The following is a 20,190-nucleotide window of genomic DNA, read 5'->3' as shown; positions in this document are numbered from 1 at the left end:
CTTTAGCATAGACATGCTGCTGAAATAGTTATGTAATAGCACAGACTCACCTGACCACACACCAATATACATACACATTGGATTATATAATGTGGTTGTAGCGGTTACATTACTGGAATATGCAGATAATGAGCTCTAAACATGTATAAGCAGCATTCAATGGCCAGTTCACCTTGATGGTCAACTGGCCGTTGGTTTCTTTTTTCAATTACACAGATGTACTCCCTTGTAAATGCACAGCTTCCTGTTTTCATTGATGGAAAATAAACAACAAAATACTTTATCAATGTAAAAAAGTCCAAATGTTGCAAGATTCAAAAAAGTTTATGACTATCTCCACCCTAATATGTCCAAAACTAAAAACAGCTCAATCATCCCACTTCTTCTCAATGATGCATGTGATTGTGTGTAAAAGCCATTCAATGAAAACCAAGTTCCAAGAGGAGAGTGTTGTGATCAGATTAGATTTCAAAAAGCAAGATCTCTGAACACTAAACACTCCTTAAAAGCCTTTCCCAACTTTACCACAAGTATAGTTTTATTTAATTGAATTTTCAAATATGTCTTTCTAACGATTTGTGTGTCTGTTAGAATTACTTTTATCCTTTAATACATTTGTTTTGCACTTTTGATTTTATTTTTTGCTGCCTTTGTAAAACACTTTACAACCTGGATTTTTTAAAATGTACAATAAATAAATGATTATAAAGTTATTATGGTGCTTGATGGACCTATTCGAGAAATAGCAGGCAAGATGGTCAACATAAGCAACCTCCTCCAACAGCACTGGCATAAAACTGTAGGTAAACTGTATGAAAAAGGGAATAGAAAATAAACAAGCATGCATAGATGAGACTCTTTCAAGGGTACAAAATCTACATGTGGAGCAGATTTGCTCAAAGATACAACAATATTAAAGAAGCTTTAACAGCAGCTCCTGTAATATCCTGACATAAGTCGGAACCCGTGATTATCTCTACCAGTTGATGAAGCTGAAAGTATAACAGTATATCTCGTTCCCTCAGTGAGTAGAGGGAAAGCGATATACTACACATGGTTAAAATAAAAGTTGTTTGCTAAGTGACGAAAACCACACCAGGTATGATTACTGCAGAAGAAATGTGGTCAAGCTTGAGGTGTGATCCTCTTTTATTATTTATGTCTAACATTCAAATGATTGTTCATCCAATCCAAATGTTCTTCTTAGAGGGAGTCCCTCACTTAATGTTATCACCATGATCATCTATTTTGCTCTTGCCAAAATCATATCATAACTATACACATTATGTTTGAGCTAATATGTTGAAGTGATTGATTTCCTTGTTTTCCTCTCAGCCTCATAATGCACCCATGACCTATAAAAAGCTTTCTCTTCTTTAAAATCTTGTCTATATGGTCTATAAAAAGAAAGAAGATTGTACATTATTTAGTAAAATAATACTAATAATGGACCCACTAATCTGCTGCCACTTGCTTTAATTCCTCAAGCCTTTTTTGTAATTTTTTTTTCCCATCAAACTTGTACATCATGAGAGAATCCATTTGACAGTTTTCTAAAATACTGAAGAATGTATTCGTCTGGTGCTGCTCACCATACAGAAACCTGTGTCTGTCCCTCTTTGTGACACGTGGTGTCTTCTTTTGGCCCCCTCCTGTCTTAATTTTTCTATTCAGCCATCATTTTGATGGGATGTTCAATCATACTCATCCCAGGTTGTAAATATGTGTGCAGCTAAGTAGAACAGAGCAATATTTCCCCTTTCATGGCTTCTTGGTCTTGTCCCTGGTGCCTATAAATCGAGGTGGCTTGTTTCCCAGCAGTGTGGCTCAGAGTTAAACTGAGAATGTAAATACTTTTGTTTCAGGTTCTATTAATTACTGCTCTGTGTGTGTCTTCTCTCTTGTAGCTTGTCTCCAGTCAGTAATAAGATTCTGGTCTATTAGTTTTTCTCCATAACATTAATTAAACATTTTCCTCTAAATCTCAGTGCTTCTAATATTATACATTTATCTCTTGATGTTCACGTGCTACATTAATAATGAGTCTTTTGCACCCTGCCAGGAGGCCAACCTGACACTTAAACTTGGCCTGTTCTGAAGAGATGAAAACAATGCTGCTGAATAACTAAGTTTTAACAACAGAATATTACAACAGTACGAGATGTAATTCTTCTTGGGCTCATACAATTCAGTCATCTGTGTGATATACAAAACTTTCTAGAAAACAATGAACTGTACTCTTCTAAAGAAATAAACAGTAACATACAGTAGATTGCAGGATTTGTGATGTATTCTTACTGCAAAGTGTAGGACAGCCTGATCAATATTTGTTAATATGAGCATGAACTTGCGTAATATGATGGCATAAAGAAAACATGTTTTACTATTGTACACACATTTACAGAATTGAAAAGCTGCACCTGACTGTCTACTTACTCTGTGGCAACTTAGATAAACTGATGACATTAAATGGTTTTAATTACTTTATAGTTTAATGACTGAACCCACAAATAATAATTAAAATTTCAAATTAAATAAATAAATTAAAACTGTACAGAAAGAGCGGGAGCCTCTTTCAGCTCACATCAGTAATGAGCAGAATGAACACTTAACAGCTGTCAGTCTTGTCACATTGCTAACTTCCAATTAAAACCCCAACACCCTAAAATAAATCCTGAAAAATATTGTTACTGAAGGAAAATGTGTAATTGTTATTTTTTTTTTTTTGCATTATGGCTACCCAGGGTAATGCAACATGACAATTAAAGCTGGAGAGTGGGGTATAATTTTTGGTGTTGAATCTGAGCTCGTGCTCTGATTCATGTTGACACAGTAGATGGCCTATACACTTCAAACACCATCTGTTTGAGTTGAGGGTTAAAGTGGTCAAATAGCCTCACAGGGGGACTTGGGCCAGCTTAAATGTGTTAAAACCTGATAGTAGCACTCTTTAAAAAGCTGTTGCTAAGATTTACAGATTTAAAATGTTAAGATGAATTTAAAAAAATCAGCTTGTTTCTAGTTATCTCAAAGTTTAAAAAGGTGTTTGTAGCAATACCGCATGCTTGTCAGGCGAACTACACCACTAACCTGTTGCTCGTACTCCCTTGCGTGCTTGTCATACGTTCACAAAACGAGCATTAACATCGCAACTGACACTGGATATTTACCGGTAGAGTGTTTACAGAGGAGGTAAGTGGTCATACACGTGAGAGTCTGTGAAGGAGTCTGTGTGTCTCATTCTCCATCCTACAAAGGAGGATAGTCTCTGCAGGCACTGCCTGAGAGCAGGAGTGTGTGATGACTTTGTCCGCCTGTGAGAGCTTCTAGGACGGATGGAAGTGTGTGGAAGGTGGCCTCAGGCTGTGCAGGTGAAGACCGGAGTGTGTGATTAGTTTGTACTGTTGATTTCTGTAAGCAAAGCGGAGTGAGGAGGACACTGAGAACGCAAACATAATGACACTTCCAGGAGCTTTTGCAGAAAATCAGACCCGGGCAAAATTTTACACAGGCAACACAAGATATACAGTAAACATGTACTTTTTCACATCAGTTCAAGGTTTGCTTATTAGTGGGCAATAACACATGATCCACAAATGTAAAAAGTTATATATCTATGAAACTTGTAGCTATATGTCAATCATTGGGCCATAAGGCAGTTCGCCTGGCAGCCATGCCATACAAATGCAATATTTTTGAAAGTTACATATAGCCCCATTTATTTAACAGTTTGACTTTGTTCATCAATTAATCAATTAATTGATCACAGTTATTCACTTTAAGAAACCCAGTTGCAAGTGAGAATGCCATACTGTAGCTGGGTAATGTCCTCTTAACTTAAAATTGGGTAATCTTTCAAAGTCTACCCCATCTCTCCTTACCACATGTCTCTCTTCACTTGTCCTATCAAAAAGGACAACACATATATAATAACTTTTTAAAAAGTAAACTTATTGAGTTTACCTGACTATCTTTAAATTGGTTGTATTAACTTCAAGAGAAGTTGTTTCCTGGAATAATATTTTATATATCACTTTTATAACGGTTCACTGTTGCATTTTCCAACTACAGGATTTATAAAGCATGGTTGTACACAATCTTTTTTATATTAGATGGAGCACTTGTATCACTTGTTGAACACTGTTGAACACTGTTTCACACGCTTTTGTACTCTAAAAGAACTTCAATATTGCTTTTTTCTTCATTTCAAATTCCTATGCTCCAGAATGAAGCAATGCTGCTATATGTCACCTCTCACTAATGCTTTTTGACTTGCACACCTTCCCCTCACACATTCCGCCTCACTCTCAGATGCATGAACACTCACACTCTCTCTGTCTCTCACTCTGACACACAGATTATCTCTCTCCCCCTCTCTCTCTCTGAACTGAAGCACACACACATGCCTGTCATGTAATCAGGAAATCACGTCTAGTCGCAGTTGGTGACTCATCTTTTGTCCCTAGTGAAACCTTATCTGGGGATGAGGTCGAAAAACATTTTGGATGAGGGAGGACGGGGAGTGTCACTATGCAGGGCATCACTGAGCACATGGGGAACTCCACTCTCAACAGCATGTTTTACAGCTGCTAAAAACAAAGATGTTTGCCGCCCATAAAGCTTGACAGCTGCACATAAAAACTGAAATGTTATATTCCCTTGCCAGCAATTTCACATCGTTATCAGCATGCTGCTAAGATATGAGGCAAGAGAGTTAACAGAGAGATTCACATTGGCTTATTTATTGCATGTTATGGTCAAAACTCTCCAAGTGAAACCAGCTGAGTAGTTTAGGGAAGAACTCTATTTTGAGTTTAAAATGGCAAGATGTCACTTAAGTCCACAGGTTCAACAGAAGGAGACAATAATTCTTAATAATCATTCCTATTGTGCTAAACTTGCTTTGTCTAGGTGTGGTGAACAAAAATGAGTCAGTTCCATTGTTACTTAAAATGCAAATATAAGACATGAGCTGCGTCATGTCTACAATCAGAAACAAAATCTCCTTCAGCATCAGGTGTTTATCAGTGACCTCGACCTCAGCTCAGAGATGGGGAGTAAAAATACCCCGCGTGGCTCTGGTTGGGGCATCATCATTACTTGTCCTGATGGAAGGTTCGTGTCATTACACACCGTCTGCTCTCCATTTCTCCCCTCCGACAACAACGGAGGGCACACACAAACACACGCGCGCGCGCGCACACACACTAAGACACCACTGGCGACTCAATAACAAACAACAAAAACACACCTTACATCTGCACAAACACGGCGGATTGCTCACCGATATGACAGTATGGATGACCTTGTGCATGTATGCTTAGGTCACCGTGCACGAAATGACTACACCGTGCACAACAGAAGTGCCCAAGTGGCTGTCTCACAGACAGGGGTGTATGCAACAGCCCCCCACGCTGCCCCTCATGGCTTTTTCTGTGCGTTTTGGTAAAAGGCAACAACAGAAGCCCAACAGCAAGCACAGCAGCTTGTTTAAATGACCCCCAGTTTCATTACTTGACATCAACATGGCAAACTCAAGGGCATCTGGAACCAACGCGAGACCGTTGAACTACACACTCTGGATTAAAAATGTACCCACGGATGGCCGCTTAAATGTTTTACTCACCTTTGCCGTTATCTTCTTCTCTGTTGAGATGCATGACTCTTCTCACCATTTACTCATTTAGGCTGTCTTGTTCTTGAAGCACAAGCTGTCTTCTTTCAAAGAGTTCTCCAGGTGAACTCTTATTCCAATTTTGGATGTGTGGTCGTTCACTCGCTTATTGTCTCAGCTGGCACGCATGGACGCGCCTGCACTTGTGCGTCTTCCTCCTCTCGTTGCGCTGGAGCAGGTGGTCTAGGTGATGTTTGGAGTATGCTTGGATTTGGACTCTCTCACTTTCTACCTCTGTCTATCTCAGACAGTATTCGCTTGCTCAGCCCAGAGACGCTCCAAGGGATGGTCATAGGAATGGTTTCAGGGAGGAGACGGCAGGCAGACGGGCGGGGTGACGTGAAGTAAGTCGGTAGGAGGTCGTCTACTCAGCTGAGGCGGCGAGGATCCGCGCGTGCCCTCAGTTCTGTTGACCATTTCATCAGAGGCTCCCGGCTTTTAGCAGCATTTTACGCACACGTTTACTACGAAACTACATGTTGATGGGCAGTTTATGATGACATCTGAAGAGCAATAAATTGGGATACATTTCTAGAATGCATAATTCATAAAACCGCTAATATTGGCAATAAAAATAGAAAAGCTTATGACCATGAAATGTACGTTAAAGGCTTGAGGTAGACACCCTTGGTGATTATGGTGCTAATTATGACCGACAGCTGACTGAATTATAGTATAGAAGCCTGTCGCTGCATTCTGGGATGGAGAAAACGCAATGGAAAAAAGGAGCAGAGACACTTCCAGCTTTTACACTCAACCATGTTCTTTATTACCATTCGGATAAACAATAATATGTCGTTTAATAATTGAATAATTCATCGGGAGATTCAGGTTAGAATCTCAGCTGCATGCGCAACATTTTACGCACAACCTGCCCAAGTTGGAACCTGACTCTCAAGCGTTTAGCCTTCATCAAGCTTTTTGTTAGTGTCAATGTCATGAGCAGCCTGTTTGCTTTCATTGTGACCATCATACCATTACAGCCACCAGGCCCGTACAGTGGATAAGGGGGCACATTTACTCACCATTCACGTTCGCCCAGAGTCATTCGCGTATAATGGCTCACTGGCGGTCTCTAGTGGTGAACATTAATCAGTCCCAGTCAGCTGGATGCTTGTAGAGGAGATCAATACACCAAGCCATTCAAACAGGCTGTGAACAAATTTGAAGTAGAACAGGGTTAGAATAAAGGGTAATTGTATAACTTCATAAACCCTTTAATGTTAGGTGAAACTATAATCTCGTTGCGTATTCTATGAAATGGTTCACTAACAGTGAGAGGGAAAGTGTAGAAAATAGATTGTGAAAATGTCTAATAATGAAGATTTTTTTCTAACTGAGCAGAAATGGAGTATGGGTAGAAAATCTTCATCACACACTAGTTTTTGAAGACTTGTTCTTACTTTTATATTTAAAGATAGGATAGAACTGTATCAGTGACAGGGAATGCTTGTACTATGTTTATTCTGAAGTAACAGTAAAATATATGTCTAACACAAAAGAGCATACAATATATAACATAAAGTGCTATACAAAATATAAAGTGAATGAAATCAGACATGTTTGATTTTTTTTTAATGGTGTTGTGTAATTCCTACACCAAGATTTGCTCAACATAGTGAATGTCACAAAAAGAAGAGACGTTTGTGGACAATCACAGTTTGTAATTTTAGAGCCATTATATCAAAGTCTACTCCATTATTTTGCGAGCCTCATAGTAACACGGCTGAGTAATACCATAGAGCTACAAAGCATGTATATATGCACATCAAATATCAAATTAAAGCTACACAAAAGGGAAGACACATATACATAGAAGCCTTTCTTATTTTATAAACCACTGTTGAGTTTAGTTTCTCAATATGTTGTCAAACTGGACGAAGGCATTCAACCCCCCCTCAAAGGTGCCATAAAAGCAAACACCAGGGTCTTCTGTGATTTTTCTTTCAGCAAGATTCTGACCTCTATCAAGGTCAGAATCTTTATAACGTCAATGAGCTACAAAATGTTACATCAAGAAAAAAAAATTAGAAAGGGGACCTTTGACACCTCCAAAACCTCATCTTTTGGAATGAGTTGATGTCAGCAAGCACAAGTATTGATATCTTGAGATGCTCCTGTGGCCTATGAAACATCCTCCTATTTGAAAAATAAATAGGAGGAACAGTTATCCTGGGATTACAGACTGTGGTTTATTTGATGTTCCAAAAGATGAAAGACATAAAGCCATCAGGTGACATATTGGGTTTTATGCAGCACAATGGTAAGGCTATGTAATATAAAGTAGGGATTGAAAGTAAACTCAATGGTAGTATTGTTCAGTTTAATGTTCTGTGCTTTGTCAGGGCATTAATCCCTAAGAATACTTACCTTTACAAGTCTATGCTGTTTATGATACTGTGTTCACAGTGTGCACTGTATGTGAGACATGTTTAATATATAAAAGGTGTCCAACTGGAGAGAAGATTAACATTGTCAAACACTTATGCAGAGCTTTGCTTTACGTTATACATTTTATGCATGACTGTATCTGCATAAATCTAAGATATTCTACCTGTGTCAAATTTAAAGTTATCATTAAAGGTAAATAGTTGATTTTATACATATTTCAGAGCAGCTTCAGTGAGGGGGTGATGATGAGAGGTTTAGAGAGTACAGGCTGGTCACTGTTGTCTGTCAAGTTACAGCTTCAGTAGAAAGGAATCAATAATGGACATACAATAAATGTATGCCCTGCTGTCACACTTGTTCAATAAGACTGTTCTTGCAAAAAAGGCTCAACTACTTCTTAAAAACAACAGGTACTAAATACTAGAAGAGAATAAAAGATGTTTTTGAGGAGCGTTCAAATCATCTTGCACAATGAACCGCATACTGTGCCGGTAACAGTCATCAGTGCGTGCGCCCCATATACAGAGGCTCGTTCTCTAAGCGGGCAGTCTGGGTTTGAATCGTTAGTAATAATAATAATAATCTTTATATTCAGTGCATTTTTTAAATGTTCCTTAGTAAATTCATTAAAATGAAATAACAAATCAACAAACTGTAAGGTGACCTAAAAATTCCAGCTCAAAATGTTTTGAGTGGGGAAAAAGACATAGCTTAGAGTCTGCTTTAAACTATGTAAAGTATGCAATAAATGTAATTTCTTGACTCGCTTTTGATTAACTGACCGTTACCAAACATTAAAACATCTGAGACAATAGAGACGGACTAACTAATTGACTAACGATATTGACTAGTCGCTGTCAATATCGGACTATATGGGTAAATATAAACAATTTTTGCAATAATACTGCAAATTTAGTTATTACAAACACAGGTGTGTGTAGTAGGTCCATTGTCACTGCGAGCTAAGCTTCCTTAGACCTTTTAAGCAAAGCAGACAATCGAAACAATACATGGAGAGAGAAATGAAAGAGAGCACCTTCAGTAGAATGGAGACATGTTGACTGCAGTAGACTTCTTCTGGACGATAACATCTGTCTTCTTGGAAAACCTTTGAGCCAAATCAACAAGACATGTTAGTTCAGATACAACAGCCAAAGTGGTCTAACTGCACTTTGAGAGGACAAGGATGACACTTGTTGAGCGTTTGTAAAACTCCAACAGCAATCTGGGAAAACAGTTAAAATTTGAATAAAGTTTATTTGTATACATTTTCCTGTGCCACTATTGCGACACAGTTATTAATGCAGGCATGTTAGAGGAAAATTGTAATTGTTTGATTTAAGAAAAGAAAAAAAGATACATTTATGTGTACACATTTTTTTTTTGCTTTCCCTCTTTCCGGTTTCGAGGGAAAAATTTGGAGAGAGAAAAAAACCCACCCTATATAAATATTTAGTCATTTATTTTACTTTTTTCTTTTTTAGGAGTTTAGATATTATGCCCAGTTGGAAAAGTGTGTTCACAACCATGAGTGAAAACAGACCCGTCGCCAGACCTTAGTCTTTGGGGGGGCATATGAAATGCATGGGGGGGGCATAATTATTATCAGCCAGTACGCATATTTTAATAATCCTATACTGTATTCGCGGAGCACGCAAACATCACATTAAACATAACCAACAGCAATATGACCCGGTACACTAATAAATGATTCTGTAGTCATGTGCATTTAACTTAATATAGCTGATAAAATGTATTCAATATAAATGCGTCCTGGATTTTGTGTTATTTTGAATTATTTAAGTAACTTTCAAAAAAAAATGTTTAAGATAGTATCTGATTATTTTGGTTGCATTAAATATAATCTTTATGTTTATGTAATTCTAAATTAAGAGAATTTCTAATGAATCCAATTCAATAGAATTAGCCAGTTTTTAGTTGACGAGCACTTCATGTTATTTTGCGCCTTTTTTCTGCTTTTGAATTCAGCAGCTATCGTCTGGTCACAAGACATAAAGAAAGTGCGAATAATTTAACTCAACAATTTCATTTGGTTGACAAAGGAGAGTTTTTCTTATACTGTACTGTTAATGACAACTTGTGGGTGTATGCTGCGCTTAATATTTACAGTCAATGATACTACATTACAAAACAAAATTAACAAGCAAAGTAATCCAGAGAGACAGAGACACTGTTGAGGTAAATTATGCATGTTATGTTAATGTAGGCTATAGTGTGATGGTATTGCACCACGATATCAGAAAGATATCACAAGTATTTGCACTAAGAAAACAATAAGCTTTATTTGAAGGTTGCATTGTAAGCAATTGCTGTTAATCTACAGCCAACAACACAACTGTTTTGATCTAAAACAGTTAAGAACTGTATTTAGCAATGAATTGTGGGATGCTTACCCTGAAGCAAACTGACAAAGGCCATAAACAGTATACTGATGTTTTAAATTACAGGACACTACAGTATGAAGTTTTAACTTTTTTTAAAAAGAGGGTGTTGCCTTAAGAACTTGGAGCGCGATCCCACGGTTTTCGTCCTGGCTGCGGAACACTGGACCATCTCTACACTCTCCAGTGGGTGCTCGAGGGTTCATGGGAGTTCGCCCAACCAGTCCACATGTGCTTTGTGGATCTGGAGAAGGCGTTCGACCGTGTCCCTCGTGGCGCCCTGTGGGGGGTGCTCCGAGAGTACGGGGTTCGGGGCCCTTTGCTAAGGATGGTCCGGTCCTGGTTCGCATTGTCGGCAGTAAGTCAGACCTGATCCTGGCAGGGCTGCCCTTTGTCACCGGTTCTGTTCATTACGGAACAGATCATTATTATGGACAGAATTTCTAGGTGCAGCCAGGGGCCGGAGGGGGTCCAGTTCGGGGACCACAGGATCTCGTCTCTGCTTTTTGCAGATGATGTGGTCTTGTTGGCTCCATCGAACCCGGACCTTCAGCGCACACTGGGGCGGTTTGCTAGGCTCGTGAGGCGGCTGGAATGAAGATCAGCACCTCTAAATCTGAGGCCATTGTTCTTGACCGGAAAAAGGTGGCTTGCCCTCTTCGGGTCGGTGGGGAGTCCTTGCCCCAGCTGGAGGAGTTCAAGTATCTTGGGGTGTTGTTTACGTGTGGGGTGAAGATGGAGCGTGAGATCGACAGTCATGCGGTCGTTGTATCGGTCCGTCGTGGTGAAGAAGGAGCAAAGCCGAAAGGCGAAGCTCTCGATTTACTGGTCGATCTTCGTTCCTCCCCTCACCTATGGTCATGAGCTTCGGCTCATGACCGAAAGAACGAGATCGCGGATACAAGCGGCCGAAATGGGCTGCCTTCGTAGGGTGGCTGGGCGCACCCTTAGAGATAGGGTGAGGAGCTCGGTCACCAGTTAGGAGCTTGGAGTAGAGCCGCTACTCCTTCACATCGAGAGGAGTCAGATGAGGTGGTGCGGCCATCTGTTCCGGATGCCCCCTGGACGCCTTCCTAGGGAGGTGTTCCGGGCATGTCCCTCCGGGAGGAGGCCTCGTGGTCAACCCAGGACATGCTGGAGAGACTATGTCTCTCGGCTGGCTTGGGAACACCTCGGGGTCCCACCGGAGGAGCTGGAGGAGGTGTCTGGGGTGAGGGAAGTCTGGGCGTCTCCGCTTAGACTGCGGCCCCCGTGACCCGGCCCCGGATAAGCGGCAGAAAATGGATGGATGGAACAGTTCAACTATTTAAGAAAATACTGTCAGGGCATTTATCTAAACATAACAATGTAAAGAGTATTTTATTATATTTACTATTCTGATGCTGCTTATAATCTCAAACGCTGATGAAGCTGCAACTCAACCTGAGATGAAATATAATCCCTTTATTGTTTGTAAAATGAGCAAGTTTTAGTTTGTAGGAAATGTTTTAAGAGGGAGCGTATGTTCACCTATTAGCATGCACAGCAAAAAATGGAGAGTTGAAATTTCATTACATTTACTCAAGTAACTTTTTGGATAAATTGTACTTGTGAGTGTAGTTTTAATGCAATATACTTTTTACTTTTACTTGAGTATATTTGTTAAGAAGAAACATGACTTGTACACAGTGAGATACGTTTTGCTCGCTACTTTTATATTTATTCTTCTGTTATTCAGTATAGACTGGTATGGTAATGACGTATTTTTGTAGGCCAACCTGAAAAAATGGCGCCTATGGAGCTGGAACCTACCATATGGGGAAGGAATTCAGTTCACTCTCAGATGAGTATTACCTGTTCTACAAACAACATAAACTATCTGAAATAAAGCTAAAGCATGTCAAAAATACATTTCATTTAAGTAAATACTCAAACTGCCTTTTCAATAACATGTTTAATCTCAACAACCTAAACATCCCTCCACTTCTACCAAGCATCGCACCTTCCACTTGACACACCCCCATATGAACCCAAGGCTGGGTTCAGCTCTGTTTGACACAGAAAGCGGAGTGCACTTACGGTGACAGGTGACTGACAAGATATATTTGATGTGTAACAACAAATAAAATGTTGTAATGTAAAATAGTCAGTGTGTTTTATTTTGGTTAAAAATATGTTTTAATTCATTTTTTCAAGGAGTTATTAAGTTTTATCAGAACTTATTCACATAAAGGACTTGTTGCTTCTCATGCTAAGCTAACATTAACACATGCCTCTCAAATTGTCAAAAACTCAGGTCTCAGTTCATCAAAGTAGAATCCGAGTCCCCAAAAGCTGAACATGTAAACTATTATTACTGCTCTGTGTGCCCTTGAATTGCCCCCCAGGTTCAAATAAAGTTTTTTGAATTGAATTCTAACACAGTGTAGGTGTTCTATACTGTTTGTCATTCTGTTCGCATGTGCAGCATTTATTGGCAGTATCAGTATGTACTTAATTGATGTGCTTTAGCGTTAGCCTCGGTTTTTGTCATAAATTTCTTCTAAATGTACTTAATTGATGTGCTTTAGCATTAGCCTTGTTGCTATACATGTTTTATGTAATGCAATTGAGGTAGCATAGCATGTAGCATATCATTAGGATGTAGCATATCATTAGCAACAACTAAGTATTATTTTTTAATATATTTGCATTTATCATTTAGTTAGTTGTTTGTTTTTCTTTTGTATGACAGTTCCAGTATCTGTGTATTTTCTTTTGTTTTGTATTTTTCACTCCTTATTCAAACCGTTGAATAAATGAAAGAACAACTAACTACCTGACTCACTTGAGATTGAATGAATTTTGGCTGACTGTCAAACTACGTACATTAAGCATGTAGACTGTTACATAGGCTTCACTTATGCACATCAGTTGTATTTATACCTGTTCATCGCTCCAAGGTTAGGCTCTCTTTATCTCTTTGAGTCTTAATGTTTATACTATACCTATGTAACAATATTGTTAAATCCCAAAACCATGTGATCAAAACATTACTCTAATTAGACGTGCGAGTTTGTCCTCTATTTACAGTAATTCATTGTTTAGTATCTCTGTATGAAGGTCTTTTTATCTTTAAAGATTAGAAAAACTGTTTACACAAACTGTAAAGGTTTGTGTGCACTAATAGTGCAGCAAATATGATTATATATGATACATATTTCCCTGGATACATGTTGGAAAATGTACTTTAAGGCATCCTGTCTTCCCACCTAATTTTAATTCAGTTTGGTGTATATATAAATCCATTACCAGCAGGCTCGATATTAAAGTGTTGTGCGGCTAGGCCTGTATGTTTTCCATGGTCTTTACCTTCCTTTTGATGCATTTGACACAAAAAACAATGTTTTCCAGGTATGTTGAATCCTCCTACACATTCACCAATCCAGCCATATTCACCCTGTTCTCAGATTGTCTTGCAATACAAACAGGTGAGTCATCTACTGATTAAAACACGTATTGTGTTTCAAAACATTACGGATATTAAACGGATAGAGCTAGCTCGATTCAAACATGCAAAGCAATGTTGCCTTTCGAAGGGATTAACTGTGGTACTCCCTCATTTTCAGGGATTTAATGTCACATTTTAGCCTAGTCCATCTGTGACATGCTGTCAATTCATAGTAATGACAACCCATGGCCACTGAGTGCCAGTGTTGGCACATTGTCGAACTGATATCTGAAGCACTTTGAGAGGCATTGTTTCTTGATAAGACATTCATTTTACAGTTTTGTTTGATAACAACAGAAGTACAAAATGCATCTCAGGATTAAATTAAACCAAACAATGAAGTGGTTTATGAATGTGAGTTCATGTTGTATTTCCGAGTATGGGGACTCCCTAAATAACTGTTGAAGCTCAGAGTTTTTTAGAACTTCTCTCTACAGAAGACACAAATCAAAATACAATGTTAATTTTTCATTATTGGTGTGTAAGGGTAAATGTGAACTACACGCCTTACCAAGATGAAGATGGGTCAGAATACTTTATTGTTTCACCAAACTTGGAACATATTTTAGGACATTTTCAGGATCCTCAGAGACCCAAAAAGGCCAAGATCACCAACACAGCTGCTCTCAATTATTATGGTTTGTTGATTAGACTTCTGCTCATTGTAGTGTGGGTAGAGCTGCACAGTGGTAATAAGAAGCAGCCAATCCAAACCTTTCAAAATAAATTAACTTTATTACAGCCAGTTCTAAGGTGACAGTGACACTCTCTGGCCATAAAGAGCTACCGCGTGGAGGTGAGGCTAATCAGGCAAAGGTGAAACTAATCAGTGTTGAAATCGAGCTGACGTTAAGGTGAGAAGCCCAAGTTAGAAATTAAGCAGTCCAAAGGGCATATTTCTACACACAAAAAAAAAGAAATAAAAGACGAAACATTACTTTTTCTTCTTTTTTTCAAACGTGTTGATAAACCACAATTAGGTAGGCTACATTTCCCTTCACCCTGCCTTCACTAAATGGTGGGTTCATGGACAGATCCAGGAATCTTTGATATTGGCTTGATATGCTATTCTCCTCTCGTTCTTTGAAATCGTCCTAAATGTCGACAAACGTGAACACGTCCGTGCAATAAGAATGTAAACTCTGCAATATTAGGCTACTGTTTTCAAATAGGCTGTAGGCCAATGCCAGTGGATCTATATAATGTAGGATATCTAATATTTGGCCTACCAAATTAACAACTGATTGTTCTATTACTACTGTAATTTGAAAGACACATAAGGTATATTGAAGTTGATATTTGTCACTCTGTCAACTAAGCTCTCGCTCATTGGGTGGGGTAGCTGCTCTCGTGCTGGCGGTGCATTTACAGAACAGACAACCGCAGTGGGCTCGTTATGTTTTATACTCGTTCCGGGGCTCCGCTGTCAGGCGCTGTGCTCCATTCGGTTTCAGTCGGTGAAACACACTGAGTGATGCGCAACCAGCCAGCAGCATCCCTCGCAAATCTCAGAAGGAGGTGACTTGATCAGCATATGACATTCTCCAGGTAAGAAATCGTGTCGCCTATTCAAATAACATTACGAGACATTTGACAACGGGTAAGCATCGATAGTATCCTAACAATCATCTTCCTCGAAGCATCCGGAGGAGCTGTAGATGGATGCTGAACTGCTTTGCGTGTTGGTTTGTCCTCAGCATCAGTGTTAACAGGATGGTGAGCTTGGACCGAAAACGTTTCTTGTTGTAAAACTATAGCGTTAATTATGGTGTATTTCCTCGGTTCAATCCGGTTAAGACAACATTTGTTTTAAGTCGCTTATCATGGTGTTACAATTAAGAGTGATTCATCGATGCGCAGTCTACGCCTACAATTTTCGTTTGTAGTTTTATTGCCATAGGCCTTTGGTGTCTCATGAGTTGCGGAAGGTCATTAATTTTTAGATGTCCTCAGTGGTTCAATTCTTTCCTGCATCATTTTATGAAAAGGCACCTCAGGCATGCACGGTCTAATAGGTGCCTTTAAAGAAATAACATTCTCTACTCAAATATCTGATCACTTTGTTTAACATTAAATCTTTTTGATACAAACCACAAAGGCTCCCTCAAACTGGTCCATGATATTTGAGATATATTCAGCATCTACTGCAAGTTACAATATGAAGTTGAAGACTGTTCAGTTAAAGTTAAAGACCTAATGTGCAGGGATATGAGGTATTTGAATCCTGTTTGTTGAAGATTTGTGTTGCCATATCCTTTTGTGCCTGTGGTGCTGTGTACCACTCTGTGCCTGGCCACAGGGGATGGTAGTTGCTGACAGGCGTTGTGTCTGGTTGTCATTGTTCAGCAGGAGAAAGGACTCAAAGGGTATGCCTTGCATCGTACAATGTTTCGTTTTCAGCATCTACAGTATCTGCATTCAGTCAAGCAGAACGCGTTTCATTAGCCATTGTCCACACATATGATCTCTTCAGACTTTCTGATTTACAGTACAATTTATAGTCCTGTTAGTTTCTCCCAGAGACAGACATATTGTCAACACAGTCTCACTGTAAAATAGTACACATTCAATAAGTCAATCTATGTGATATTTATAGACTTATGATTCTGCAAGATTTCTATTAACTTTAAGTTCTCGGGTCATATTTCAAACGGTTACGAAAAGCGCTTCAGTAGCCTAAACTGATCAATGAATAAATAAAGCACAAATTTGAATAAATATTTTTTTATTAATCTATATTTAAATGAAATGGTCAGTAGCTTTATAATACTGATCAAAGAATGCCGTAGCTCAAAGCACTTTTGTACGTCTCTTTCAAAACAATACTACCCAAACTAAATAGAAATCAGATAACTGGCATTTTCGCCTTTTGTTTATTAACCACTAATTTGTGCATTCACACTTTATTCTTTTCTTGACACTTTATCTTTGGTTAAATTGTATACCTACACTGTTCATTCACTGCACTGTATGCCTTTGAATTGGCCCCCGGAGACAATTGAATTCAATTATCTATGAAATGTCAGGGCTGACCTCTGACCACAGGACAACAGCTGGTGAAATATTGAATCCATTCTCTAAAACTGAAACAACAGAATGGGGCAGAATGAAGATGTTAAAAGTTGCAGTGTGGATGACCAGTCTTATAAAGGATGTGGGCATATATAAGAGAGTCATTTGAGGAATTGAAGGGGCCCTGGAGAGCAATGGTAAGAAAAAAACTATTACCTGTAAGGAGTACCCCCCAGACATGTTGACTTGATGCTGTTGAAATGATAAGTTTATCTCCTCCTCTTCATAACTTTCTCTCTGTCCTTGTTTCTGCATGACCTCCTCCGCCCGTCTTATCTGTAACACTCCCTTGCTTTGTTTCACCATCTGCATAGTCTGAGATACTTTGCTTTTTCACACCTGCACTTCAGGACGAGCAGCCTGGGATCTTTATAAATGCTGCACTAGGAGAAAACTAAATTAAACTCCAAGGACGGATACAGAAGATGACAACAACAACCAGCCCTGCTTCACAAATTATGAAAGATAATTCTTGTATTCTTGCGAATTTTCGTATATCCCATTTTTTCGGGTTGGCCTACAAAAATACGTCATCACTATACCAGTCTATAAATTAGGCTGATTAGCCGGATGACGATGGCCGCGTCAGCTACGTAATATTGTCAGATAGATAGATAGATAGATAGATAGATAGATAGATAGATAGATAGATAGATAGATAGATACATACATACATACATACATACATACATACATACTTTGTTGATCCCGAGGGAAATTCAGAAGAAGAAGAAATTCAAGAAGAAGAGATGATAGCTGATGACCTAATAAATTCCACAAAGAAGAAAATGTGACACAAACAAAACAAACGCTGGAAGACATCGAGCAGTTCATCTACTCTGTCACTGACATGTGGATCTTTATTACAAAACACAATCCAGCTTTATTTCAGTGATGGCTGTGTGCCGCAATGAGAAATAAACAGAAGTAAACAATCGGCTGTGTGTTTAAACACGGGAGGGTTTTGTTTACCGTTGTCACACAGGAAGTGACAATTCTTTTGACTAATCAACGGACTGCTGTGTTTAGCTTCACCTTTTACGGCCGGCTTGATATTCTTGGCACCCCAACAGAAGGGTCCCAAAAAGTAGGATGGTACGAGTTAGTTATTTGGGAATCTTTCCCGGGATTAGTCTATGGAAACGCAGCAAAATGCGTGCCGTACTGAGAAAAACCAGAGGACAGGTGTTAAACTTCAAATACTGGGGCATTACAGACTGGGGGAGATTCATAGGTTACCATAGTGATTATTGTGCACTCAGTAAACTCAAGATGTGTTCACTATAGTTTTTTAGTTGCAGCTTAAATTTAATTCAAAACAGGGGAAGTGTCTATCGTTTAATAGCACTTTAATATGCAATGTTTCCTCAATCCAATGTTTATTAGGAGTTGCAGCCTGCCATCCCAATGTGACCACCTGCCACTGTGTAAGAGAGGCACAAAATAGTCCAAATGATAATGGAATTTATGATTTGCATTGGTTTTATTAAAGCAGGTCCTGAAGTCTATGTGTTTTAGTGACCAGTTAAGCCAATTGAATATATTTCCAGAACACAGATTACAACTTATTTTTTTGGTTGGCAACCAACATCAAGAAGTAAATTGGCCTTTAGCTAAAACCTTGTTGACATCATTTGTTCATCTGATGTTCATCTAAACCTTAACAGTAATTTTCTTTATCCATCTCATACAGTGAATCACAGAATGACACTCTGTCGTCGCATTTAAAATGCTAACATAAAACATCGTGGTTCCACATCTTTTTAGTTTACTTCCTATTTCATTTAGCCTCTGAATAAATTCTGGGGTGGGTAAAGGAAAAGAAGTGTTTTGTATATTGTATTGTCAAATTTAGGCTACTGTTAAAAAAAAAAAAAAAGGGGACAAAATCGATTGTGTTCTCTATGCAAACGAAATATTCCAGGGTTAAGATTGGAAGGGATCCAAGACCACCTCTTCCAGGCCGTCTCAGGTTGCTAGTTTTGTTCCACATCAGGGTGCAATTGCTGTGTTCACATACTGTATGTCCAAAGTGCCTTGTGCCAAACTTGTGCCAAGAAGGAAACGCCCCAGTTTTGGAACATCTTCTGATTCAGGTGTGAAAGCACCCTGTTTTAACATGAATTTGAAAAATAACCCTGGCTTCAGTTCTGGTCAGATCACCAAATGACAGCTGTTATATAGTCCGATGAGTTGTTCCATTATAAAACATCTGTGGAGGATTTATTGTGGGATGACATCATCACTGCACTAAGTGTCTCAGCTGCTCAGCTTAACAAACCAACACTAAATCTTTAAAATGCAAATCCCAAATACTCTTGTTCATTTATTGATGAAAGCAATTGTGAATTTCACTCAATTTTATTTTTTAGTACAATTCCTTCTAACACAAAGCACAATAACTTCAACCAAATGGTAAGTCCTTCTCTCTCATGTCCTTGACTCAGATCTGAATTGAGGATCAAATTTTATTTAATTTGAAATTCAGAGATTTATACAGTGTCGGCAGAGGTCTTTGAGTGGTTTTTCATATTCTTTAAATTCAGCCATATCAAGTTTACTCTAGAATAAAACACCTTTATAAACTTTGTTAGGACCAGTTGGAGTGCTCAGCTAAGACCAAATTTAATCGCTGACAGAAGCACTTCACTCGAAACGCACTGATTGAAAATATGTGTAATCCTTCTTTCCTATTGGTTGTGTTTCATGAGGTAATTTGAAACGGCCCTGTAACCTAATCTCTGTACCCATCCCATGCCCTTTATGTCATCCTCTTGCACGCACAGCTTTGCTGGCAGCTCTGTGTGCTCAGTAAGAACTGTCTGCTTTTGGTTTGAAGCTTGCCAGCAGCTTTTGTTTTGTTTTTTTTTTCTTCAGGGTGTATCGGCAAATCACAATTCAGTATTCACAAAAAACAAGTGGGCTTTATGAGAGCTTATTAGCCATAGTTGTGAGGATAAATGACTCAACATCACATAACTGACAATGATGTTGCTCTTCAGAAATAAACACATTATACATATCCAAACATGCAATTCAGCATTCAATTACATAATTTACCTTTTTTATTCAAATATGTTTGATAATGATTAGAAAAAAAGATCAATATCCCAGGTCTGTAACATTTGCAGTCAGTTATCTGTAATAAATGCATAGATTTCTTGGAAAGAATAGGTTCAGCC

General features: G+C 38.7%; 2 protein-coding genes across 5 annotated transcripts in view; one reads left to right on the top strand and one right to left on the bottom strand.

Annotated features, from left to right (window-relative positions):
* syt7b (synaptotagmin VIIb) overlaps positions 1 to 6,260 on the bottom strand; it is an 86,505-nt gene extending 80,245 nt beyond the window's left edge. Inside the window, exon 1 of one of the 3 annotated variants that reach the window (XM_079338846.1) lies at positions 5,627 to 6,260. In XM_079338846.1, coding sequence (XP_079194972.1) covers positions 5,627 to 5,675 — 49 coding nt within the window. In that variant the 5' untranslated portion in view covers positions 5,676 to 6,260. The remainder of the gene's footprint in view (positions 1 to 5,626) is intronic. The other 2 variants (XM_079338845.1, XM_079338847.1) reach the window with 2 other exon arrangements.
* A 9,084-nt stretch (positions 6,261 to 15,344) lies between these two features.
* The window catches only part of apba2b (amyloid beta (A4) precursor protein-binding, family A, member 2b), a 52,680-nt gene continuing 47,834 nt past the window's right edge, over positions 15,345 to 20,190 (top strand). Inside the window, exon 1 of one of the 2 annotated variants that reach the window (XM_079339464.1) lies at positions 15,345 to 15,484. The gene's annotated coding sequence lies outside the window, so the exon portion shown is untranslated. The remainder of the gene's footprint in view (positions 15,485 to 20,190) is intronic. The other variant, XM_079339465.1, reaches the window with a different exon arrangement.

This window comes from Symphodus melops (genome assembly GCF_947650265.1).
Source record: "Symphodus melops genome assembly, chromosome: 3".
Taxonomy (NCBI): Eukaryota; Metazoa; Chordata; class Actinopteri; order Labriformes; family Labridae; genus Symphodus; species Symphodus melops.
This window is presented reverse-complemented; position numbering and strand designations above follow the sequence as displayed.